This window comes from Rosa rugosa, chromosome 2, assembly GCF_958449725.1.
Source record: "Rosa rugosa chromosome 2, drRosRugo1.1, whole genome shotgun sequence".
Taxonomy (NCBI): Eukaryota; Viridiplantae; Streptophyta; class Magnoliopsida; order Rosales; family Rosaceae; genus Rosa; species Rosa rugosa.
This window is the reverse complement of record NC_084821.1, coordinates 18,543,692-18,564,173: the sequence shown is the minus strand read 5'-3', so window position 1 is coordinate 18,564,173 and position 20,482 is coordinate 18,543,692. Positions and strand designations below refer to the sequence as shown.

The 20,482-nt window shown below is 36.1% G+C and overlaps 3 protein-coding genes across 4 annotated transcripts; 2 read left to right on the top strand and 1 right to left on the bottom strand.

The window, feature by feature from the left end:
• Positions 1-367: 367 nt before the first annotated feature.
• Positions 368-2,956, top strand: LOC133732226 (F-box/kelch-repeat protein At3g06240-like). The gene is made up of 2 exons (XM_062159727.1): positions 368-1,560; positions 2,657-2,956. Exon 1 carries the CDS (start codon positions 438-440, stop codon positions 1,545-1,547), a length of 1,110 nt encoding a protein of 369 aa, XP_062015711.1. The 5' UTR covers positions 368-437; the 3' UTR covers positions 1,548-1,560; positions 2,657-2,956.
• Positions 2,957-3,855: 899 nt separating this feature from the next.
• Positions 3,856-4,501, top strand: LOC133727878 (probable pectate lyase 3). Its single transcript, XM_062155292.1, has 2 exons — positions 3,856-4,101; positions 4,196-4,501. The coding sequence occupies exons 1-2, from the start codon at positions 3,899-3,901 to the stop codon at positions 4,224-4,226; spliced, it is 234 nt and encodes a 77-aa protein (XP_062011276.1). The 5' UTR covers positions 3,856-3,898; the 3' UTR covers positions 4,227-4,501.
• An 834-nt stretch (positions 4,502-5,335) lies between these two features.
• LOC133730149 (BAG-associated GRAM protein 1) lies at positions 5,336-17,415 on the bottom strand. 2 transcript variants are annotated; one of them, XM_062157797.1, is made up of 20 exons: positions 17,086-17,415; positions 16,586-16,658; positions 15,978-16,179; positions 14,792-14,842; positions 14,498-14,595; positions 14,160-14,235; positions 13,245-13,373; positions 13,121-13,167; positions 12,516-12,636; positions 12,239-12,355; positions 10,758-10,787; positions 10,551-10,650; positions 8,346-8,452; positions 7,852-7,995; positions 7,669-7,773; positions 7,074-7,220; positions 6,790-6,843; positions 6,172-6,235; positions 5,853-5,914; positions 5,336-5,769 (listed from the first exon to the last, which is right to left on the bottom strand). In XM_062157797.1, exons 3-20 carry the CDS (start codon positions 16,158-16,160, stop codon positions 5,656-5,658), a joined length of 1,749 nt encoding a protein of 582 aa, XP_062013781.1. In that variant the 5' UTR covers positions 16,161-16,179; positions 16,586-16,658; positions 17,086-17,415; the 3' UTR covers positions 5,336-5,655. The 2 variants fall into 2 exon arrangements, with proteins under 2 accessions (XP_062013781.1, XP_062013782.1); XM_062157798.1 differs by lacking the exon at positions 16,586-16,658.
• Positions 17,416-20,482: the final 3,067 nt, after the last annotated feature.

Here is a 20,482-nt window from a genome sequence, read left to right as displayed (position 1 = left end):
TGATCCGAGGGGAAAATGATGAGGCCTAGCCAAAGGTAAATACACTGTTTGCATTTTTTTTCCTATTTATAAATTACATAAAATAACTCAAAATGAATATTTTAAATTGTAGAGAGCCTCATCTTACTCTCTATATTTATGAGCGAGATAGCTAAAAATTATAGTAAAGAGCCACTTAAGAGTCTGATGCAGCTGTTAAAATATATAAAAAGCTAAACATACTCGTCACAATCGCTAAGGAACTACAATAAAAAATCTGTATTGTTTTGTAGGGAAACCAATAGGCCCATCACCGATTCTAATAGTTACAAGAATGACGTAGACTGGTTCTTAGCCAAGCGTCAGCTCCCTCTCTCTGTTTTTTTTTTTTTTGTCAAGTATTAAAGGATTGAATCCTTTATCACCTCTCAGCAAATTGGGATTTAGGGTTGAATAACATGGCGGCGGAGGAGGGCGGCGTCTGTAAGCGAGCTCACACCGAGTTCGACGACGGCGAAATCATTGCAGAGATTCTGGCGAGGCTACCGGTCAAATGTGTGATGCGATTCCGGTGCGTATCCAAGTGGTGGAATTCTCTGATCTCCGATCCTTACTTCACTAAGAAGCACTTGAGGTACGCAGAGATGGGCATCACCGAGAACAGCTCCAGGCTCCTTTATTCGATGGACCCTCCGCAATCCCTAGACCACGAAGCATTGAAGGATTTGAAGGATCATAGTGATGTTTATTTTGCCAACAGAGAGCTTGGTCTTCCGGTAATGTTGGCGGGCTACGCCAATTGCTATAAAATTATTGTTGGTAGTTGCAATGGGTTAATATGTATTTTTGTTGAAGGAGTCGACTTTATCTTATGGAATCCATGTACTGGATACTCCAAGTTGTTACCAAGAACTCCATTGCCCGTTTTTAATCCACGTGGTTGTTGCAATAGTGGGTTTGGTTATGATTCTGCTAATGATGATTACAAGGTATTAGTGGGGACTAAAGAGATGGGTGAAGAAAATTCCATTCAGGTTTTCACTCTGAAAACGAGTTCATGGAAGGTGCTCCCCATTACCAATGCTCTTAACATCTCAGGTCGGGGGTTGTTTTTTAATGGAGCTTTGCACTGGTTGAATCGCCAAACAATTTTGTCTTTTAATTTGGTGGAGGACAAGTTTCATCAGATGATTCCATTACCCTATGATGATGATGATGATGCTTACTTTCGAGGTATGATGATCCATGGAAATTGTCTTTGTGTGTCTCATGTTGGCCGGGATGGTCTTAACGCAATATGGTTGATGAAGGAGTATGGGGTCAAGCAATCTTGGACTCAAGTTATAAAGTTTCCTACAGCGTACTTCCAAGCCTGCTTGTGGCCTATTTGTATTCTAGAGAGCGGAGAACTTTTGGTTAACATTGGGCGTACAGGTTTCTTGGTGTTATATGATCCAAAAGAAAACACATTCAAGAATGTTACCAAGATTCATGAATTGAATTGTGGAGCTTTAGTTTACAGAGGGACTTTAGTTTCACCAGCAACCGGCAGTGTTATAGACATCTGAAGTCGCCGTTGTGGTGAGTCTTTTCTTTGCTTTCTCGGTCTAGTATGATTGTTCCTTGTGCAATGCGTCTAAAGCAGCATAATGGTAGATTACATTTGCAAGTAATTTAATGTAACTCTGTATACTACAAAATTTCAATGTCATTTGATTATTTTGATGGTTGTGCATTGAGACTTTTACTATGGAATGTAACCGATAAGCTGATATTTCTGAAGCCCACAGGCTGATTTCCCAGCTGAATCTAACAACTTTTTCAGTCACTACTACCGTGTCTCATGCATTAGTGTCATTTGCCTGTGCCTTTACTAAATTGTGGCTTAATCACTTTCTTCAGCTTCCGTCTTGGTGGGACTATTCTTGTTTTCCTTTTTCATTTTTTTCCCACTTTTATACGCTAGGATAATAGGATTGAAGAACTAAGTTAAGTATTCAATCATATTTCTACTATTTGGTTGAAATGAATAAGTTTTGGGAATCTAAATATCGTTGATAGCTGACTGTAAGCCTGCAAGTATGGTTTCAGTTTCTAGTTAAGTGCTGTTGGAGCAATTTTATTTTTACAAGTTACATGTGAGTTATAAATCTTTCTGCTATATGTTATTTTAGTGCTACTGGAATTGGAAATTTAAGTGCTTCTAGTCATGTTGGTTAATGGATACTCATTCCTGTACCTAATCTCACTTCTGAAATAATTCAGAATGGAAAAAGTTTTCAGTCTGTCTTACTCTCACAAAAGCCAAAAGATCCAGCCCTGAACTGTTTATGGTGAAATCACTTTTGTTATGCCCAATTGCCTATTGTCTTTTCTTAGGGCGTGTTTGGGTGAGTCGGATTTACAACCTAAAGCCTTTAGCCATTCCAGCGATTCTTATGTTAAACACATATACGCCCATCTTCTCACCTCACCTGCCATCCTTTTTTTTTTTTTTTTTTCCCTGAGTGAAGTTACCATGTAAGCTTGATTTGTATTTTTTTGTAATTTTCATGGTATTAGGCTCGAGACAAGGATATTACTTTCCATAAGTTATGATTTTCTTTTTGAATGAGTTAAATGCTTGGTGATTACTATTACTATAGATATGCATGACACTTGGTATTTTGGTAAACAGAGAGATCAAGAAGCCAAGCAACCCAGTATGAGGTCAAGGTGGGAGTCTGGATGTAGAGGCATGCGTTTCCTTCGCTTGAAAACAAATTCAAAGATCCTAGCAGATTGACTAGCTGAGCTGTCATTCCTCAAGTAGCTGAAGTTCTCAGAGCTATGTGTCCTTATCATATGTATAAACTTTGTGTTTTTGTAATAAACAATAATTTGGGTGTTTAAGTAGAGCTTTTGTGTTTGATTTCTCAACCCAGAACCTGATCTAATGCAGTACTTTTTGACTTCCGGAAGAGGAATGTTTGATGCAAATGGAATAATGCAAATGTTTTGGACGAGTCTGATTTTTAACTTCCCTTATCTGCAGAATGAATGATGAATGTACTAACAACAAGCTAACACCATCTCATTCAACATCTATTGGCTTAATCCTTCTGCCTTTTCTAGTTGAACAACGTTCTTTTCATAATGATTATGCATATTGGAACTGCTGATAACAACCAAAAGAACAGGTCAGATGGGAATGAAGTAGGAGACCTTCATGTTGGTAAAGATGGTCATTCAATTAAAAAAAAAAAAAATTTCTTGTGTTCATCGACAATGCAAGTGAAATAATAGATCTTCTATTAATGGGTATTTAAATCTGTTTTTCTTTTCGTTTGTTTAGTAACTCTAGCACATTGGTGCCCCAAAAGTGAGTATTCAATTTTCTGTGAAAACAATTTTTGCCCCGATGAGATTTCATCTCTACTGTTTATAATTGCCGACGAAATTTCGTTATCATTGATTGTTTTCAATTTTTTTTTTCAACAAATTCTGTCGACTGAACTGCATCGGCCACCGGTCGGTATTCAGTTTGTCAGCTAACTTCTGCCGCCGCACATGGCTATTCAATTTTTTTTTTCCAAAAAAACACTATGACGAACAACCCACCGACATTGGTGGGCATTCAACTTTTTATTTTAAAACTGACTTTTGCTGACCGGACATTTCATCGGCGCAGGTGGATATTCAATTCTATTTTAAAACAACTCGAGGTAAAAGCAATCACCGTTACGGTGAGGCCGCTTTTAACTGTCAACTGTCTCTTGTAATTAATGGTTCTCCAGACTTCCCGCCACATATATGTACATCTCTTTTATCTTCTCCCACATGTTTTCAGACCCTTATAACTAAGCAGCCTTTATCATTTAAAGCCTCCTGATCATATGTACTGGTTCATTCTCCCAAAAAGGAAGAAATCTTCGAAACAATGGCAGCAAAAAGAATTTACTCATTAATCTTTCTCTTCTTGTTTCTATTGGCGTTCATAGCTGTAATTGTCAGCGCTGAACCTGGTCCAGTAGAAGATGCGTACTGGAAAAAACGTGAAGCCGATGCTCAGAATGTAGCCGAGCAATCTGTTGAACCACATCCGGAGCAAGTGACCGAGGAATTGAATACTAATGTTGGCCAGTATGTCTAAATATTTTATCATCCCAAAACCTATATAACATTGTGATCGATAAAATAAGTACAATTGATTGGTATGTTTTTGACATGAATGCAGGCTTGTATCAGAGCAAGACAAGCATCATTGAAGGAGCTTGCTGGTGAAACATGTAAAGAATTCAAATCATGGCCTTCAGTGATGCACTTAACTATATAAGATAGATCTGTTAGCGTCAGTACGTTGCTGCATTTTTAGTTTGAAATTCCTTTGTATTCTTAACGGTCAATCCTTCTGTTTCTGTTTCCTTGCTCAATCTTTATCTCTTCTTCTGCTACAATTGATTGACGATCGATGAAGTTTTGCAGTAAAAATCGTTGTTTCATTTGTTTCACTAATTAAAGAAAAACGTATATGGCCTCATAACTGTATCTAAAGTTTTTTCTTTTTGGATTTGTTTCTTGATTTCAATGAGGAAGAAATTACGTACAGATGAGGCAACTAATGATGGTTTTGTTTAAAACTTTCCCAGGAAAACCGTCTAATGTATCATTTACGATAAGATCTTATTCAATGTTCTTCATGACCTATTCTGTATCGAAATTCTTCCAAATTTTATTTTTCACTTTGGATGAGCTAGCAAAAAATTTTTGGGTGAGCTAATATTGCAATGCATGTGGTTGTTGGCTGAGCCTGGGGAACCAAGCTCCTTGATTCGAGCCACACTGGCTAAGCTTACACTTGCCTATTGGTCTAGATCTTGATCAATCTCTAGACAGTTACGAAAAAGAAGAGAAGATGGGTTTACATATGACAATTTGGAGGCTTCAATGTTCAATATTTGGGGGTGGGAAGAGAAACCGAAAATTTTGCTCGGGTTTCTGGGTTGAGTGTTTGAGGTTTGAGAGATGAGAGGTCGCATTGTCGGAGTTTTGCGAAGGCCATTGAAATTTGGGGTGGTCGTAGTCTGCTTTCTGTGTTAGAAGAGAGACCAACGAGTCGGATTTTAGGATTTTGCTCGATAAAAACAAAAATGAAATATTCTATTCGTGTTTGGCTTGTAAAAGGTGAGAATGATTACCTATGGCTAAACCTATTTTAGACTTCGTGTAATCTACCAGACTAGCACTTATTTACAGGCACATGTCATCCGGTTCTGTCGAACTGTAGATGAAGTAAATATTGAACTCTATATATAATCAATCGATACAAGCAAGCAAGCAATTTTCTCATCAAGCATCCCAACTTCTGTTTGTGGAATTCACTGAAACTAGCCTATACAAATTCAATATAGTTGGCAGTAATTACAACATAAGAATTTATACAATGGGCAAAACTGAGATCTTTTACATGCACCAATCTCCTCTCCACTGCCCCTATAGGAGATGAAGGAAAAAGAAAGACTATTCCATCATGAAGAACTAGACATACCCCACCACCACTAGCTTTCTCACAAGGAGACGGGGTGAAGTTACAAGTGGAACAAAGAAAAACCTATTTCGATATGATTAACTCTGTCACTCTCATCATACCTGTGAATATTGTATAAAAGAAAATATGCTACAATCGTTTTGGTCCGGTTAGCTGCTCTCTTGAGAGGGTGAGGAAGTGACTTTGTCAGTCTCACCGGCCGAAGTACTTGACTTAATGTAGGAGCGGGCAACTTCCAGCATCACCTCAACCTCTTTCTTGTACTACATTTAGTGACCACAATTTATCATAAACCATTCAATTATCATAAAGGGAAGAAAAAAAAATTTGGGCCCATAAAACAGACCTCATTAATAGCGCTCGACTTTATTTTAGACTGCATCGGACACCATTTCTTAAAATGTGCACCTGCAACAAGTAGCAGATCGTGACCAGTTTGTCCAAGTATTCCAAAGAGAAAACAAGAATGCTTCATTTTAGTAAAAAAACAATGCAGCATATCCCTTCCTAGCTATTATATGTCGTACAAATTCCACAGCATTTCATGTACCACCCCACTATGTAAAAGGTAACAAATAAAAATGTTTCAAAGAAATTGTTAGCAACAACATCCATCAGAACTGCAGACCATCCGGTCAGAACCAAATGGGGCGATTTAAACTTACCCACTTTTATATCTATGATACATGAGTTTTCAGCGTTAGTCTCCAACTTCCACCTACAATGGATCTGGTACAGTAATTGAATGTCAGCAGAATATTCAGATAATAATGACAGCCAAACAATACAAATTAATCTCACACTGCAATTATCAATTAGTCTTCAACTCCATACCGTAATAAGCTGACAGATAAAATATTATATAATTTCTCTAATATAATGACAATATATAATATCCTAAATGTTCCGGAACACTAAAGCCAGCACTACATGAAGACCAGTTTTCTTTCAGTCTTAATCATCAAAGAAAAAAAATAATTGAAATTCGATGAATTGATGAATACTGAGAAAAGTTTTGACATTGACAACATGTCTAGTGAGAAAAAAAGTCAGTAATAAGGATTCTACAGTTAGAATACTTGCATTTTAGTTCCACCAGGGTACACTGATTTAGTTTTCCAAATTCACTTTGTCATAACCAAAAGCAGCATTTTCTAGCTTTTTGTGAGGTTAGAAAAACACGTTTTCCACATGAATATGAAGGAAGCACTCAGGAGAGTATTGACAGTATAAATATATCCAAAATTAAATATAAAGTAAATTAATATGACATGCAGACATACCTCAAAGTAAGAACCAAATGGAACATCATGAGCCTGTTGTACTGTCTCAAACACCTGAAACAAAAAACAAACTCCTGAGAAAATAGTAAGGATAAATATTATGCAAAGAATTTCTAATAAAACAAAAGAAAATTTGCAGGACAAAATAATGAAAAAGACTAGGGAGTAAAAAATAAAATATGCCCAAGATAGAAAAAAGAAAAGATAACAAATAACGTAAATAACTAAATAATGGCAATAAATTACAGAATATTAACAGTTGACAGAGCAGAGATAAGTCGCACCAGTGTTTCCTTGTCAGGTGACAAAACAGCATGCTGCCACTCTGTCATGGCAGTGTCCGGAGGACACATGGGACTGTTACAAAGACCCCTGAATGTTATCTCTCTTACTTGACCATCATATTCATCTGCTGGATGCCAATGTCCCATCTGCAAATAGAAAATCAAAATGAGATCACACACAAAGGATGTGTAGTTTCTACAAGGGACGTGTAATTCCACTGTCCTGTTTGGGAATGTATAGTTTCTACAAAGGGATGTGACTATGAAGAAGCATGTGCTCCCTTCACTTTGCCATTCCATTCCATTGGCATGCATCTATCAAAGCTACCAAATTACCCCTTGCATAGGTTTACAATAAATAGGGTAGTCATGTAATAACTAAACAAAATTTGATTACTATTACAGAACAAACCAAACATTTACTTCTGGTTGCTATTCCCAGCATTTCACACACTGGAATGGCTCCCATATCGCTTAAATTAGCATAAGCATGACATTCAAAACCACTCATTTGGTCAAACAATCGTTACCATTAGGACATTCCAGGTATAGAACACAAATGCTTGCACTAGAAGGAACACAAAAAAGTACTTACTACAAGATTAGTATCCTTTCGTGCTGAACGGTACTCGTTTGTAAAATTTGAATTATCACTCAACAATAAATTGAAGTAATTCTCAGCTGTGCAGGGAAAAGTATCCTGGAAAAAAGACTAATTAGTGACTGCTCAGAATACTCCAACTTGTTTTTGAGTTCAAAAAAGAATGATATGGATTACATTAAATATACTGTTCAAAGCTTCATCCTTGATAAAAGCTTGGCGCTTCCCAGTATTGGGGATGATATCTTCAGGAATCATAGCCTGACTTTTACTTCCTCTTATAGAACTGCTATGTGCACGCAACGCTGACTCTGCCTTCTCCTAGATACGAGAAAGAATATATCAGAAAAGAAAATACTCTTTGTCCAACCATTTCTAAACAAGTTGATAAGAAGATCAGGAAGTAAAAAAATGACAAGGAACAAACGGGAGATTAAATAATACACTTTGAAATGGGAAGATGTTAAACTGATCAAAGCCATAATAAGAGTTGTTTTTCAAAAAGTTCTGTACACATATCCTGAAGAATACATGTACAAAACTGAGCTTGAAAACCCTAGTGTGTAGTTTTTCCATCGACGGTGCTTTCATCCCTATATAGATAAACTATAAAGTATAAACCAGCGAACTTGGTTGCACACAATAAACTTTATGAAACGACTGGTATCAACCTTCTTTTCAGCTTCTAGCATTCCATGGTAATTCTTTCTTGCACGCTGAAGAGCTCTGAATGCATGATTCCTGTTCCAAAATGATGCAAATTTATACCTGACTCTACCTGGAAAAGGGAAAGCAAAATAAAAGAAACAGAACACCATATTACCAGGTATTTCATGTTAATGGGTGTTTTCAAGAGTAGTCCACAAAATAAATATCATAAACAGAAAAAAAATAAAATACATTAAAATTCATATGGAATATCTTGTCAGCATTATGCTAGTACGTAAGACATCAACCAAAAAAGATAGCAACTACAAGTTAGAAATCATAGCATGTACTATATGTCCTGTTGGTGATTTAAGTACCAAAAACAAAAACAAAAAATAAAATTAAAAATAAGAATAAAAATAAATGAGGGCACAGATAAATTTACAGTATTATAATAACACTAGCCTGCCAAATGAATAATATGGAAGTTCAAAACATTAGCCACAAAATAGATGTTTTTTCTCATATCCAGTGAAAGACATAAAGCTTATATTCATTTCCAATCACACTAGCTACTACTGAATGAATATTAATAATCACTATCAACAAAAATAAAATATTAACAATCACCAAGACCAAAAGAAGTGGCATTTTACATACAGGGAGAGGTGCAGTTGAACCAACAAAGATATCAAAGCACACAAAAAATAAAATAAAATAAAATAAATAAAGATAATTGATGTAGTAGAAATCATCAATTTAAGCTCCTTTCATTATGTCGTATGCCTTTCATATTAGCAGGTAGTTACAATACTTGATAATCCAGATTTATTGTAATTGGCTGTAGTTGGTCTTGGCGTCCTAATTTTTAAGTTCCTTTAATGGCATATAAAGTTCTAATTTCTACGGTTTCCTACTCTAAAGGGTAAAGCGGCAAACAAACACATAAACCTCTCCTTTGGCAGAAATCACAAGGCAGACCTGTCTTGGCTAATTTTGTTAAAAAGTCCCGGGGTGGTTGGGGAAGATGACACAGGAAACTAGAGCACTCAGACAGCTATAATGTCCTGGAAGACAGAAACAAAAAACCCTAACCAAAATCAGTTTCAGCTTCTCAAACTTTAAACCCAGGTATCATCAGCTATTTAAGCCACCATCTCAAAGGTATCACCGGGAGTGCCAACCAGGTACTAATGCCGTTACGCCTCCACCTCCGAAATATTAGTGAGGACTACAATACCATTTTAATCCATTAAATAAAAAGAAAAAAAGCAGTGGCAAATCTTAGCTGCCATGAGGCTCCTCCTAATGCGGGAGCCAATGAATAGATTATAAACAAAGTCCCATCAAATTACTAAGCACCGCAACATGAGTCGGTGTCTGTTTTTTAATATGCAATACATGCAATTCACACGCATTTTCAGATAATTATCTTTTCAAGTTTAGTATGCAATGATGTTCAATAAAAGGATCATGAATTACATCTTTCAAAATGCTTAGGTGCATTAATCTGGAGTCTTTGAATCAGTGGCTCTAAAGAGCTAAATTGGATGCTTTGAAAGACAGTTGATAGTGAAGAAGTTTTTCAATTCTGATGCTCTGATATGAAGCATGGGTGTGATTCCAGCCTCCAGGCACCTTTTGTGTGATACCAAAGGCCGGTGTGATGCCTCAGCTTTTCTAGTCTCTCTAGGAGAATCATACGGTTGTAAAGCAGGTAGTTTCTATCCCTTTCTACATTTTATTTCATTTGTTCTATATCACCTCATTTCTTTATCTTTCTGTGTGATGCAACCTCAATTCAAGGGTAGATGCCAGTGGGAGCCTAGGTGCAAGTTATCTTCTTCTCTTCTCTTTTAACTATCTAATCTTTCCAATCATCCACCAGACTTCCCAACTACCACAAATTTGTATCAAAAGCCTAATTTTCAATGTCCTTGAAAATTATTACCTTATTCTATTTCCCTAGTCTTGAAAATTGTTCATTGACACTATACAGAGTCCAGCTCCCCCAATCAAAACAGTGCTAGACAACCAAACCCCCGAAAGCAAAACGTTACTTTCCCCCTTCCCATAACCTGAAGTAATCTTGCTATCAAATGGATGCTATGAACCAGAATAAAAAGGTTTACGGGAAAAGCAAAACAAAAACAGAAACAAAGCAGATGAGATCAGATAAACACTCATATGGAACTCCTACTCGCAAGTTAAAGAACCAAATTACTGACCATCAGGACTCCCCAAAGGAGGTACACCATGCCCACCGGCACCCATGCGGAGTATAATTGTTACAGCAGGATTAATGAATGCATGTTGAGTCCTCCGAATCTTTATAAACCAAAAGATCCCACAGGATTAAGCATTGCAAATCATTCAATAATGGGATCTGAAGTATGTGTGTGTGTGTGTGAGAGAGAGAGAGAGAGAGAGAGCACCTCATCAATATCACCAACTGGTATGAGCACCTGTCAAAAGTAAATATATACCCGGATATCATTTTAATTAACACATAAAGGTTAATATATCAAAAACAAAAATTAGCATCAACTTACAGATTTTCCATATATCCACAAAGAAACAACTAACCAATCCAATGGCATGCATCTATATATTTTTTAATTGAAAGTCTAGATAACAAAGAAACAAAAAAAATTCATTTGGTTTGTGTAGATTCAACTCGCTGAAGTATGCTACTTTATATTTCATGTCCAATGGATCTTTTTTCCTTATAAATATTGTCCTAGTCAAGAAAAAAACAGATATGGATTGCATAAACCGCTAAGAATCCAGAAAAGTATGAACATGTGTCTTTTTTCAGCAACTTTAAAATAGCATACCTGCGGTTCTACATGTGTATTTTTTCAAGAAGTTAATAGCTTTGGAAATATCATTTGTGGAGAACAATACCCATGATGAATATCGTTATGTAGACAAAGCAAAAAAAAATTGATGTAAAAACATTATTAGCCTTACGCAACACAGTTTCATTTCTCATGTCAAGATAAATATTTACCTGATCTATACATAATATTGATGAAATTCATAAGATGTATGCAACATAAATAATATACCAGTTTCCAGTAGCACAGACACATTATCCTCACTTCATAATTATGTATTCATGTGGGGAAGGGCAGAACCATGAATGTGTAAACTGCTAACCGGGCTTACTGAACTAAACACGTGAAATAATAGAATGAGGGTCAGTTACTAGCTTGATGGGTCAGGCTACATTCAAAATATGTAGTATTTTTGACTTCTTCACAAAAGTTACCAGGGCTTAAGGTCTCCGCCAAGGATTAGGAATGGTCATTAGATCTTGATTAAGTAGTTTCCATTAATAAATTAAATATTGAGCATAATAACCGTCAATGTGATGTGGACATTCTCAGACCTAAAAAGAGATGAGAACAATTTTTGAAACCTAAACTATACAAGAATTATAGCCACATCTAAACCGGAAAGAAGCAAATGTATTAATGAATTATTTTAAATTTGTAAAATTGCTAACAGCTGACATAATCCACATGGAGATAAACAAAACAAATTAAAAATAAAAACTTAGTGAGGGACCAACACGTAATAACTCCAAGTATCATTATATACTATCATACTTATTTATCAATTGTTCTTACTTCTGTCGCATTATTTATAAGATGGTTAACAAACTACCGCACAAGTATTTTTCTTTGCTTTTGTAATATGGTTATTAATATCGCTGTGAATGGTAACTCAATAAATTCCTATACCATAAGTATAAATATTAAATCTCTAAATTATTTAAAGATGTTTATTAAGGTCAAGTATACTATATTGTGCATTACAGTAAAAACTAAACCAATGTTAGACAAGGGTCGGAGCACCATCAACATTGCAAGTTTATTTCAAGCTTCATAGAAAAGTATGATTGCCTGACCTTCATTTGCTTAGAAAACACATTAGAGTGGAAGCAAATGTGCCATGCAGAGACATACATACGGCCATGATATAAGAACGACCTCTCAAGTGCACATGAATAACTATGCTCCACAATCTGAAACAGTCAAACACAAAGTATAATTATCCAAAAAAATAAAATGTAATTATTGGATTAAACTAAAAGAGCCATGCACACGGACAAACATTAGAGTGATTAGACATATCTCATAAATAACTACACATATTAACATATACAAAAATTCAACCCAAGTCACCTCATCTGGAAGTAGATCAAATATGGTTTGAAGGGGTCCTGGCTTTTGATGAACAACTGTGGGTTCTTGTTTATCTAAAGGTGTCCTTCGGCCACCACCATAACCATTCACAACCCTACCACTGATTTCGAGTGATAAGACATAAAATTAATAAAATAGCAACAATAACAATATTAACTAAGAAAGGAAAGGAGTGTGGAGTGTACAATTGTGTGTGGTTTCACTCCACTTAAAAAGGTATCATTATAGACAGTAACATCAATAGTATGTTTTTGTTCATGGTCTAGAATAGTGAATTAACAAAGCATAATTGAAGGAAAAAGAAGAGTAACAACAAGCCAACTGTGGGTTGCAATATGGAAAGGTAAAGCTTGTAGTCTTACTTAGTGCAATAAATGGAAAAGTGAAAACAATTTTGAAATCAGAAGTTTCATATCATACAAACAGTAAAATGAAACTCAGAAAATATATTCATTTCTAGGCATGATTAAAAAGAAACACAAACATCACCAGTAATGTTCTACTTCTAAATTACACAAATAAAATAAATGGCTCTCAAGATAAGACGAAAGAAAATGTTGAGAAATATAAATGAGAAAGGCTACCTTGGAGAAGTTACGGGAAGTTTTATTGATTTTATATGGAGACAAACCTGACAAGCATAAAGAACACTAATATAATTGGGCAAAGAAAAGGATATGAATTATAAAAGGTCTAGTAGAGAGTTACCTGACCCGATGGGCTATCTAATGTATACCACAAAGCACCTGTTTGACCCTCACTTTCAACTGGAACAGTCACTGAACCAAGAACTGCGCTTTTCCATATAATATCCCAGTCGTATATTGTCACATTAATCTGCTGGGCCAGTAGGAAAATACATCACTTATTTTTGGCAATTAGTAGATACATCAGTTTACTAACTAGGTCAATAATCAGTTCAGAAAATAAGACTTTCTTCCTTGATATCATACTTGTAAAACGTAAACATCCAAAAAAGACCTGTTCGAACATAACAATATCATAACAGAATGTAGATGTACTTATTCTAATCTTAATTCTAACTAGGGAGATGACTACCCAATCTATCTTACCCTGCAACTCGGAAATGCAAGACAATGGAGTTGACAGAAACATCAACAATCCGAGCTTACCAAATATCAAATAGGACGCGAAAACATTATGAAAGTGATAAGTAGAAATAAAATAATAGGGAAACAAAAAAGACGTTGGTGCATCTCCAGAAAATTATTTGATTCCTCGCAATTAATTGAATCCAATTAAAGAAAATGTGTTGAGGCCGAATTGAATATTGTTATCACAAAACCATTTTAAAAAAAAAATTTATATATATATATATCCACACACACTTTCCATAGTAGATGCTTTGTTATAAGATATTGATAAAGGCCCCTCTCAAGAGCATGAAATAATTTAGAACTAAACTCCCTGTAGTGTAAAATAAACATAGTTCACGTTTCGGGTGGAACCTATTTAATCAATCAAAATTTGATGCCAACATAAGATCAATTTCTTGATGTAGAACTTATTACTCAACAACGTACTGGTAAACACATTCATTTCTAATTATTGAACTCATAATGACAGTGCAAACACAAAAGTGTTATAAAGCATGATGGATACCTGGACAGGAAGCTCATCAACAGAAAAATTAAACTCCTCTCCCCACATGGGATTTCTTGAACCAGGGACCATTGAACTGCACCAGCAACACGAGTGCTTTAGCCTTCTAATGAATGTAAGATACACATATATACAAACTCACCCTACCTATTGATATTCATTATAGTGGAGATCTTTGCACTCCCCTTTCAAAAAAGCCTTTGTATATGTTATACTGTTTTCTATAAGTGCTTGAAAAGGAAGTGTAAGTGTGAGAATGGTGAAAAAAAGGGAGTATGAAAATCACTCCCTTCATTAAAATTATAAAGTGGCAAACTATAAGAACCAAAATTAAGTACCTAAATCGCTTTTCTGTTCCACATGTGATGATAGCATATGGATCCGACGTGCCATTTAAGTTTGCACCAATAAGATTCTTAGCAGCTAACAGCTCAACCTGAAAAGCATTACAGGAAGGCACCATCTCATTAGTAAACCATTACCTTCTTTCCGATACCAAACATGCTTTTTGGCACCATCTCATTAGTACATTAAGCCAAAAGCAACTGAGTGTATAAATAAAGCTAAAACAAAAAAGCTCTTTATTCCATTTACAGATTCGAGCAAAAATACAAGAGTCCATCAGCTTATACCTTGATTAAATATGGAGAATTGTTGTGTGCATCCCCTTTCACCGTGCCATCCTACAAAATAATTGCAGAACTGCATGTCAAACAAGTTGAAAATTACTCCATGAATGGAGGCTTATTAGCAAATGCATCATGTAACATCAATGATATCCAAAAAGAGTGAGTAAAGACAACATTTATACCCTTTAGAAAGCCAATACACCAATTTTGTGCCCACCTCTTGATGAAATTAAAAACCAAAGGAGTTTCAAATTTTTTTTTTTTTACTTTATAACTAGTTTAGGGTTTGAGACAGGTGTAAATGTTTTTGATTTAGTTCTGATGTTTTAACCCCAGATTTAATGAGCTATTCTGGTGGGATGAAAGGGATTTTTATACTTGTCACGAATTGCAAGGGTTTGAGACAGTTAATACTAATTTAGCGGAAACTTTTTTTTTTTTTTTTTTAAAGAGTAATTACAGAGGAATAGAACTCCAAAGGAGTATGGGATGTAATGGAAATTTTAATAGATATAGTAAGGGTGATCCCTAAACAAAGACCTAAGAAACGAATGATTCAGATTATTGGAGTTCAATGAGGGTCAGGTCCACAAGAGATCTCTTGCCTTCTTATCAGATGACAACCCTCTTAAGAAGTTATTCCAAATGCAATTCTTATGATCAGAAGCCAAAGAGATTACATGGATGAAGCACCACAATGTGTTCCAATGATCCAAACAGTCAGTTTTACGGAGCTATCTAAGAATTACAAAAAATAAAGAAAATCGAACATCATTTGCGCATTTGTCACACACACACACACACCATCTTATAATAATATATAAGTGGAAAATACAAAGTAGGGGACAAGGTGCCCATTGATTAACTAAGAGACAACAGCATTAAAGCCCAACGAAATAGCCCACAAAAAACAGTCTCTAAACATAAGAGAAACTATCTCTAATCATTTGAGCATTTATCATCATGACCATTTTAGTGTTTATCAAAAGAAAATATCTAAAGAGCATATCAAAGCTACAAACTTCACAATACTAAGCAAGAATCAATATCAAAGCTACAAACTTCACAATACAAAGCAAGAATCATATCAAAGCTACAAACTTCACATACACTCTGACACCAAAAAAGAGCCTATTAGTAGAAAACATCCAAATTGAAACAAAACCAAAACTCAAATTAGTAAATTGACCTTCTCCTCTATGGCATCCCCAGATTCACCCGAATTGTCAGCAAGTGAGCGATCACAGTAGCCATCTCCGCCGCCTCTGTACGTGAAGAACCAGTAAGCGAAGATCACATAGATGGAGGCAGCCACTGTAACCTTGATCTCCCACAAGGACGGCACAAGGAAATCCAACGACATAGTTTCCATGATGGCTTTCAAATTCTGACTGTAATCAGAAGAAGTGAAAGAGTATTAGTGTTTCAAGGACTGTCCCGCAATCCCCTAAAAACAGACAAACCAAGAATCTGCAAAATTCTGATAAACACTTTTCCTAAATTTCAATAAACCATCCCAACTCCACTTATAAAAGTTCAAACTTAGAATCGAATCAAAGAACATGCTATTAAAATTCTCATCCCGGAAATATCATGATAAACCAGAATCATAAATGCATAAAAAACGAACTTTCAACTCATGCTATTTAAACTATCTTTCCAAGATAAGGTATCGTAAACTAAATCTTGTAAAAGCATAAAAAAATGATCACTTAACTCTTACTTGTTAAACTCATGAACTATATAAAAGATGTTCATTAAATTTAAACATTTGAGAAAGTAAAAAGTCAAACTCACTTTGAATAGGGCAGGTAAGAACTACGCACGATCCTTCCCAGGATCGTCACTGGAAGAGGCTCCACCGTCTCACCTAAACAAAAATGATCTTGTTATTAATCTGAATTTCGATAACTATTACTCAATTAACTTAAACATTCAACCCGGCGGTCAATTCTCAAGAATGTAACTGTCACCGAAACCTTGTCTATTCCTAATTATCTTTAACCTCGCCGAACCATATCCTCCTATCTCTATATATATCTTCATAATTGAATCATTTTCTTCCCACTCATCTACAACACCAACCATTACATTTCTCAACAAGTTCCATTCGGGTTGGATTAACTTGTATGTATCCTAACGCGTCTAATAAGGTTCAAAAACACCAAAAAAATGTTGACACAAGCCGCCGATCACGGTGGCCGGCGGTGGCACAATTCACTGAAAATTAAAACTCAAAAACTATACGCAATATCACACGCAAAAGAAAGGCCACGAACTGTAGAGAAACTTTATACCTTGGCGTTTGGCCGGAACTTACGAAAACCACCGGAAAAGCTCGCAGCTTGTCCTCTTTGACTTGTGAGGCACGGTGAATTATAGGAGGGGGAAATGGTATTGATGGAGAGGAAGAGAGTGGTATGAATTTCGTCGACGGAGGCGGGCGGAGGTTTCGGCAGTTGGAATGCGTCGCGCGCGTCAGGTCGTACGTCTTGAATGATTCTGGGTTTTTCGGTGGGTCGGTCTGACTCGCTGACCTTTATTTATGATCCTTGTTTGTTTTTTCGCTTTGGAATGCCCGTCCGTTTCAACTTTGAATCACTGTTTGGGATCACATCGACGTCGTTGTGTTCTAAGATATGAACGCCAAAAATATATGAAAATTTATTATATATATGCATTAAAATTTAACAACGAAAAAGTAAAATCATCTAAATGAAATTAGAAATTTCTAAAGTCATTAAGGGCCTATTTACTATCAAAATGTGTTAAATTTGTATTTTTGATGAGACTCTTGAGTATGGCTGTCACTTAGGGGTGTGTATTCACTTAGTTCACGGATTGTTTAAATTCTATATTTTTTTTTAATTAAGGAAATAACTTTATAGATTAGAACTCAATAGAGTTGAATACAATAGTATCGTAACACATCCATAACACTTTCTGGAGCGTCATCAAAACAAGAGAAACTTGTGCTAGCCTCAAGTCAAAATGACCGTTACATATCTTTCCGCTGCCATATACAGACAGAACAAGAAGATGTGGTAGTAGCCACAGTGATACATAGAAATAGGTCCATTCATTGAACACTCCATGGTCCGCCATTACAGAATAGCTTGAATCCTCATTCAGCACTACTCCAGAAGATTCGCTAGTACCGCATGTGACAAACCAAAATGTAGTTCGGATTAACCCTCCGGGATCCCAAATACGAAACCCTAAAGAATTAGAGTCCATCAGTTTGGTCCACAAAAGGCCCCAAATACAAGAAGTATCCCAAGATAATTTGGACACCCAAAGTGTTCCACCTGATCTGGGTCCCTAACATGAGTTGGGCCACCCAACAGATTTGGGCCACACATTGGGCCTCGAAAGTGATCCGGGCACCCAACCCAAATACGACAGTCATTCTCCTGCTCTGATCACAATCGCCGCCGCACTTAGTCTGGTACTTTTGCCACCATCAGCAGCCCAGAAGCCAGAAGGAGCTAGCTCTGCTTCGTCTTCACCACCTCCAATGATCGGAGCAAGCATCGATTCTACCAACTAGAAATCAAATAAGTTTCGGAACCGAAACCTTTTGAAACTCAAATGATTGGGCAAACAAATATTCGCCCGTCTGCTAGGCACGGTTGCTTTCTGTTCAACCGTGCAGCCCTCCGCCGCCATCAAAATTCGATCATTTGGGAGCCAACCACCCCAAGGTCTCCAGGTACTCGCATCACCGATCCAACATAAATCTGCCTTGAGCCGAGCCCTACACGGACGACTTAGAGTCAATTCTCGCACCCACTTAGCATCAGGTCTCCACAACCATGGCCACCGATCAATTGCCTCCTCATCATCAAGTCCATGTCTGAGAGAAACAAATCGGGTGATGACAGTTTTGGGGGAAAAAGCTTTGCCCGATCGAGGGGTCGCAATATTAGATCGGCGTTGTAGGGCCATTAGAAAATGGCTTAGGACGGAGACCAATTTCAGCCGCCATAGTTGGATTGCAAAGCCCCGGGGGCTAGGGTTTGGGTACATCTTTTCACCTAATTTGTTTAAATTTTATATGGACTCTGATTGATTCTAATAAATTGATTTACTAGTATTTGTTTAGATTTTTCAAGTCCTTATAATTGATTCTAAAGCCCTTTTTTTTTTTTTAATGTTATAATTCTCTAAACAAACCAATTGACTGTAGTTTTTTATAGGAGTCTGAACATTCTTGAGAACCTTTGGAATAGTTTAATTAACAACAATTCCTCGGAAGGGGAACACTCAATAGTTTGCCGGATGGAAGTGAGATGGCCAAGCCTTGTATGAAAAGTGCTAAAGCCCTTTTTTTTCTTTTTTTTTTTTTCTTTTTTTAATGTTATAATTCTCTAAACAAACCAATTGACTGTAGTTTTTTATAGGAGTTTGAACATTCTTGAAAACCTTTGGAATAGTTTAATTAACAACAATTCCTCGGAGGGGGAACACTCAATAGTTTGCCGGATGGGAGTGAGATGACAAAGCCTTGGATGAAAAGTGCTAAAGCCTTTTTTTTTTTTTTTTAATGTTATAATTCTCTGAACAAACCAATTGATTGTAGTTTTTTTATAAGAGTCTGAACATTCTTGAAAACCTTTGAAATAGTTTAATTAACAACAATTCCTCAGAGGGGGAACACTCAATAGTTTGCTGGATGGAAGTGAGGTGGCCAAGCCTTGGATGAAAAGTGCTAAAGCCCTTCTTTTCTTTTTAATGTTATAATTCTCTGAACAAACCAATTGATTGTAGTTTTTTTATAGAAGTCTAAACATTCTTGAGAACTTTTGGAATACCTTAATTAACAACAATTCCTTGCAGGGGGAATACTCAATAGTTTGTCGGATGGAAGTGAGATAACCAAACCTTGGATGAAAAGCGCTAAGGCCCTTTTTTTTTTTTTTTTTTTTTTTTATAACTCTGGACAAACCAATTGATTGTAGTTTGTTATAGGAGTCTGAACATTCTTTGGCCATCTCCAACCGTCAAGGTCTAAATAGACCATGTTATAAAATTTTAAAACTTTGGAAGCTACTATTTATCTAAATAGTAAGGTCTAGAATTTTTCCAACTCCAATCGTTCGAGACTTTAATATATGTTACTGTTTTTAACTTGTATAATTCAAAATTATAAGTGTTTTTAGTTATACTAGCATTTTTAACATTTCTATGGTTGCATTTTTAACTCCCCGACAATTCCACGATAAAATTGAGGGATATTGTTCATATGTTACGTCTTCTCTACATCCATCTATATACATTACTAACTCTCGATTACCTCTCAGTTTACCAATGATTTTGGTTAGTTGACTACTATGAGACATATCTCTTGTATCACTCTGATATACTACTTCATAATTATTTCCAGAACCCTTTATAGGTCTCTGATAAGTCTTTCGGTAGCCCAGGTCATGTGCAAGAGCTTTGACCACAGTTAAACAACAAATCTTTATATCTAGATTATCAATGCATGCAAATCGTTTGTTCTCCTATATAATTTAGGCAAGCATTCTTAGTTTCAAAGTGCCCACCATACCAAATTTGGATGGTGTATTTGCTCTTTACAGGAGGATGTCTTAAATCATATGATGTCTTAAGCGATTCAATAGCAAGTGTTTTAGGAATTTATCAAAGTTAGGGCAGCTCAGATATGGGATCAGAGGCGATCCATGAGTC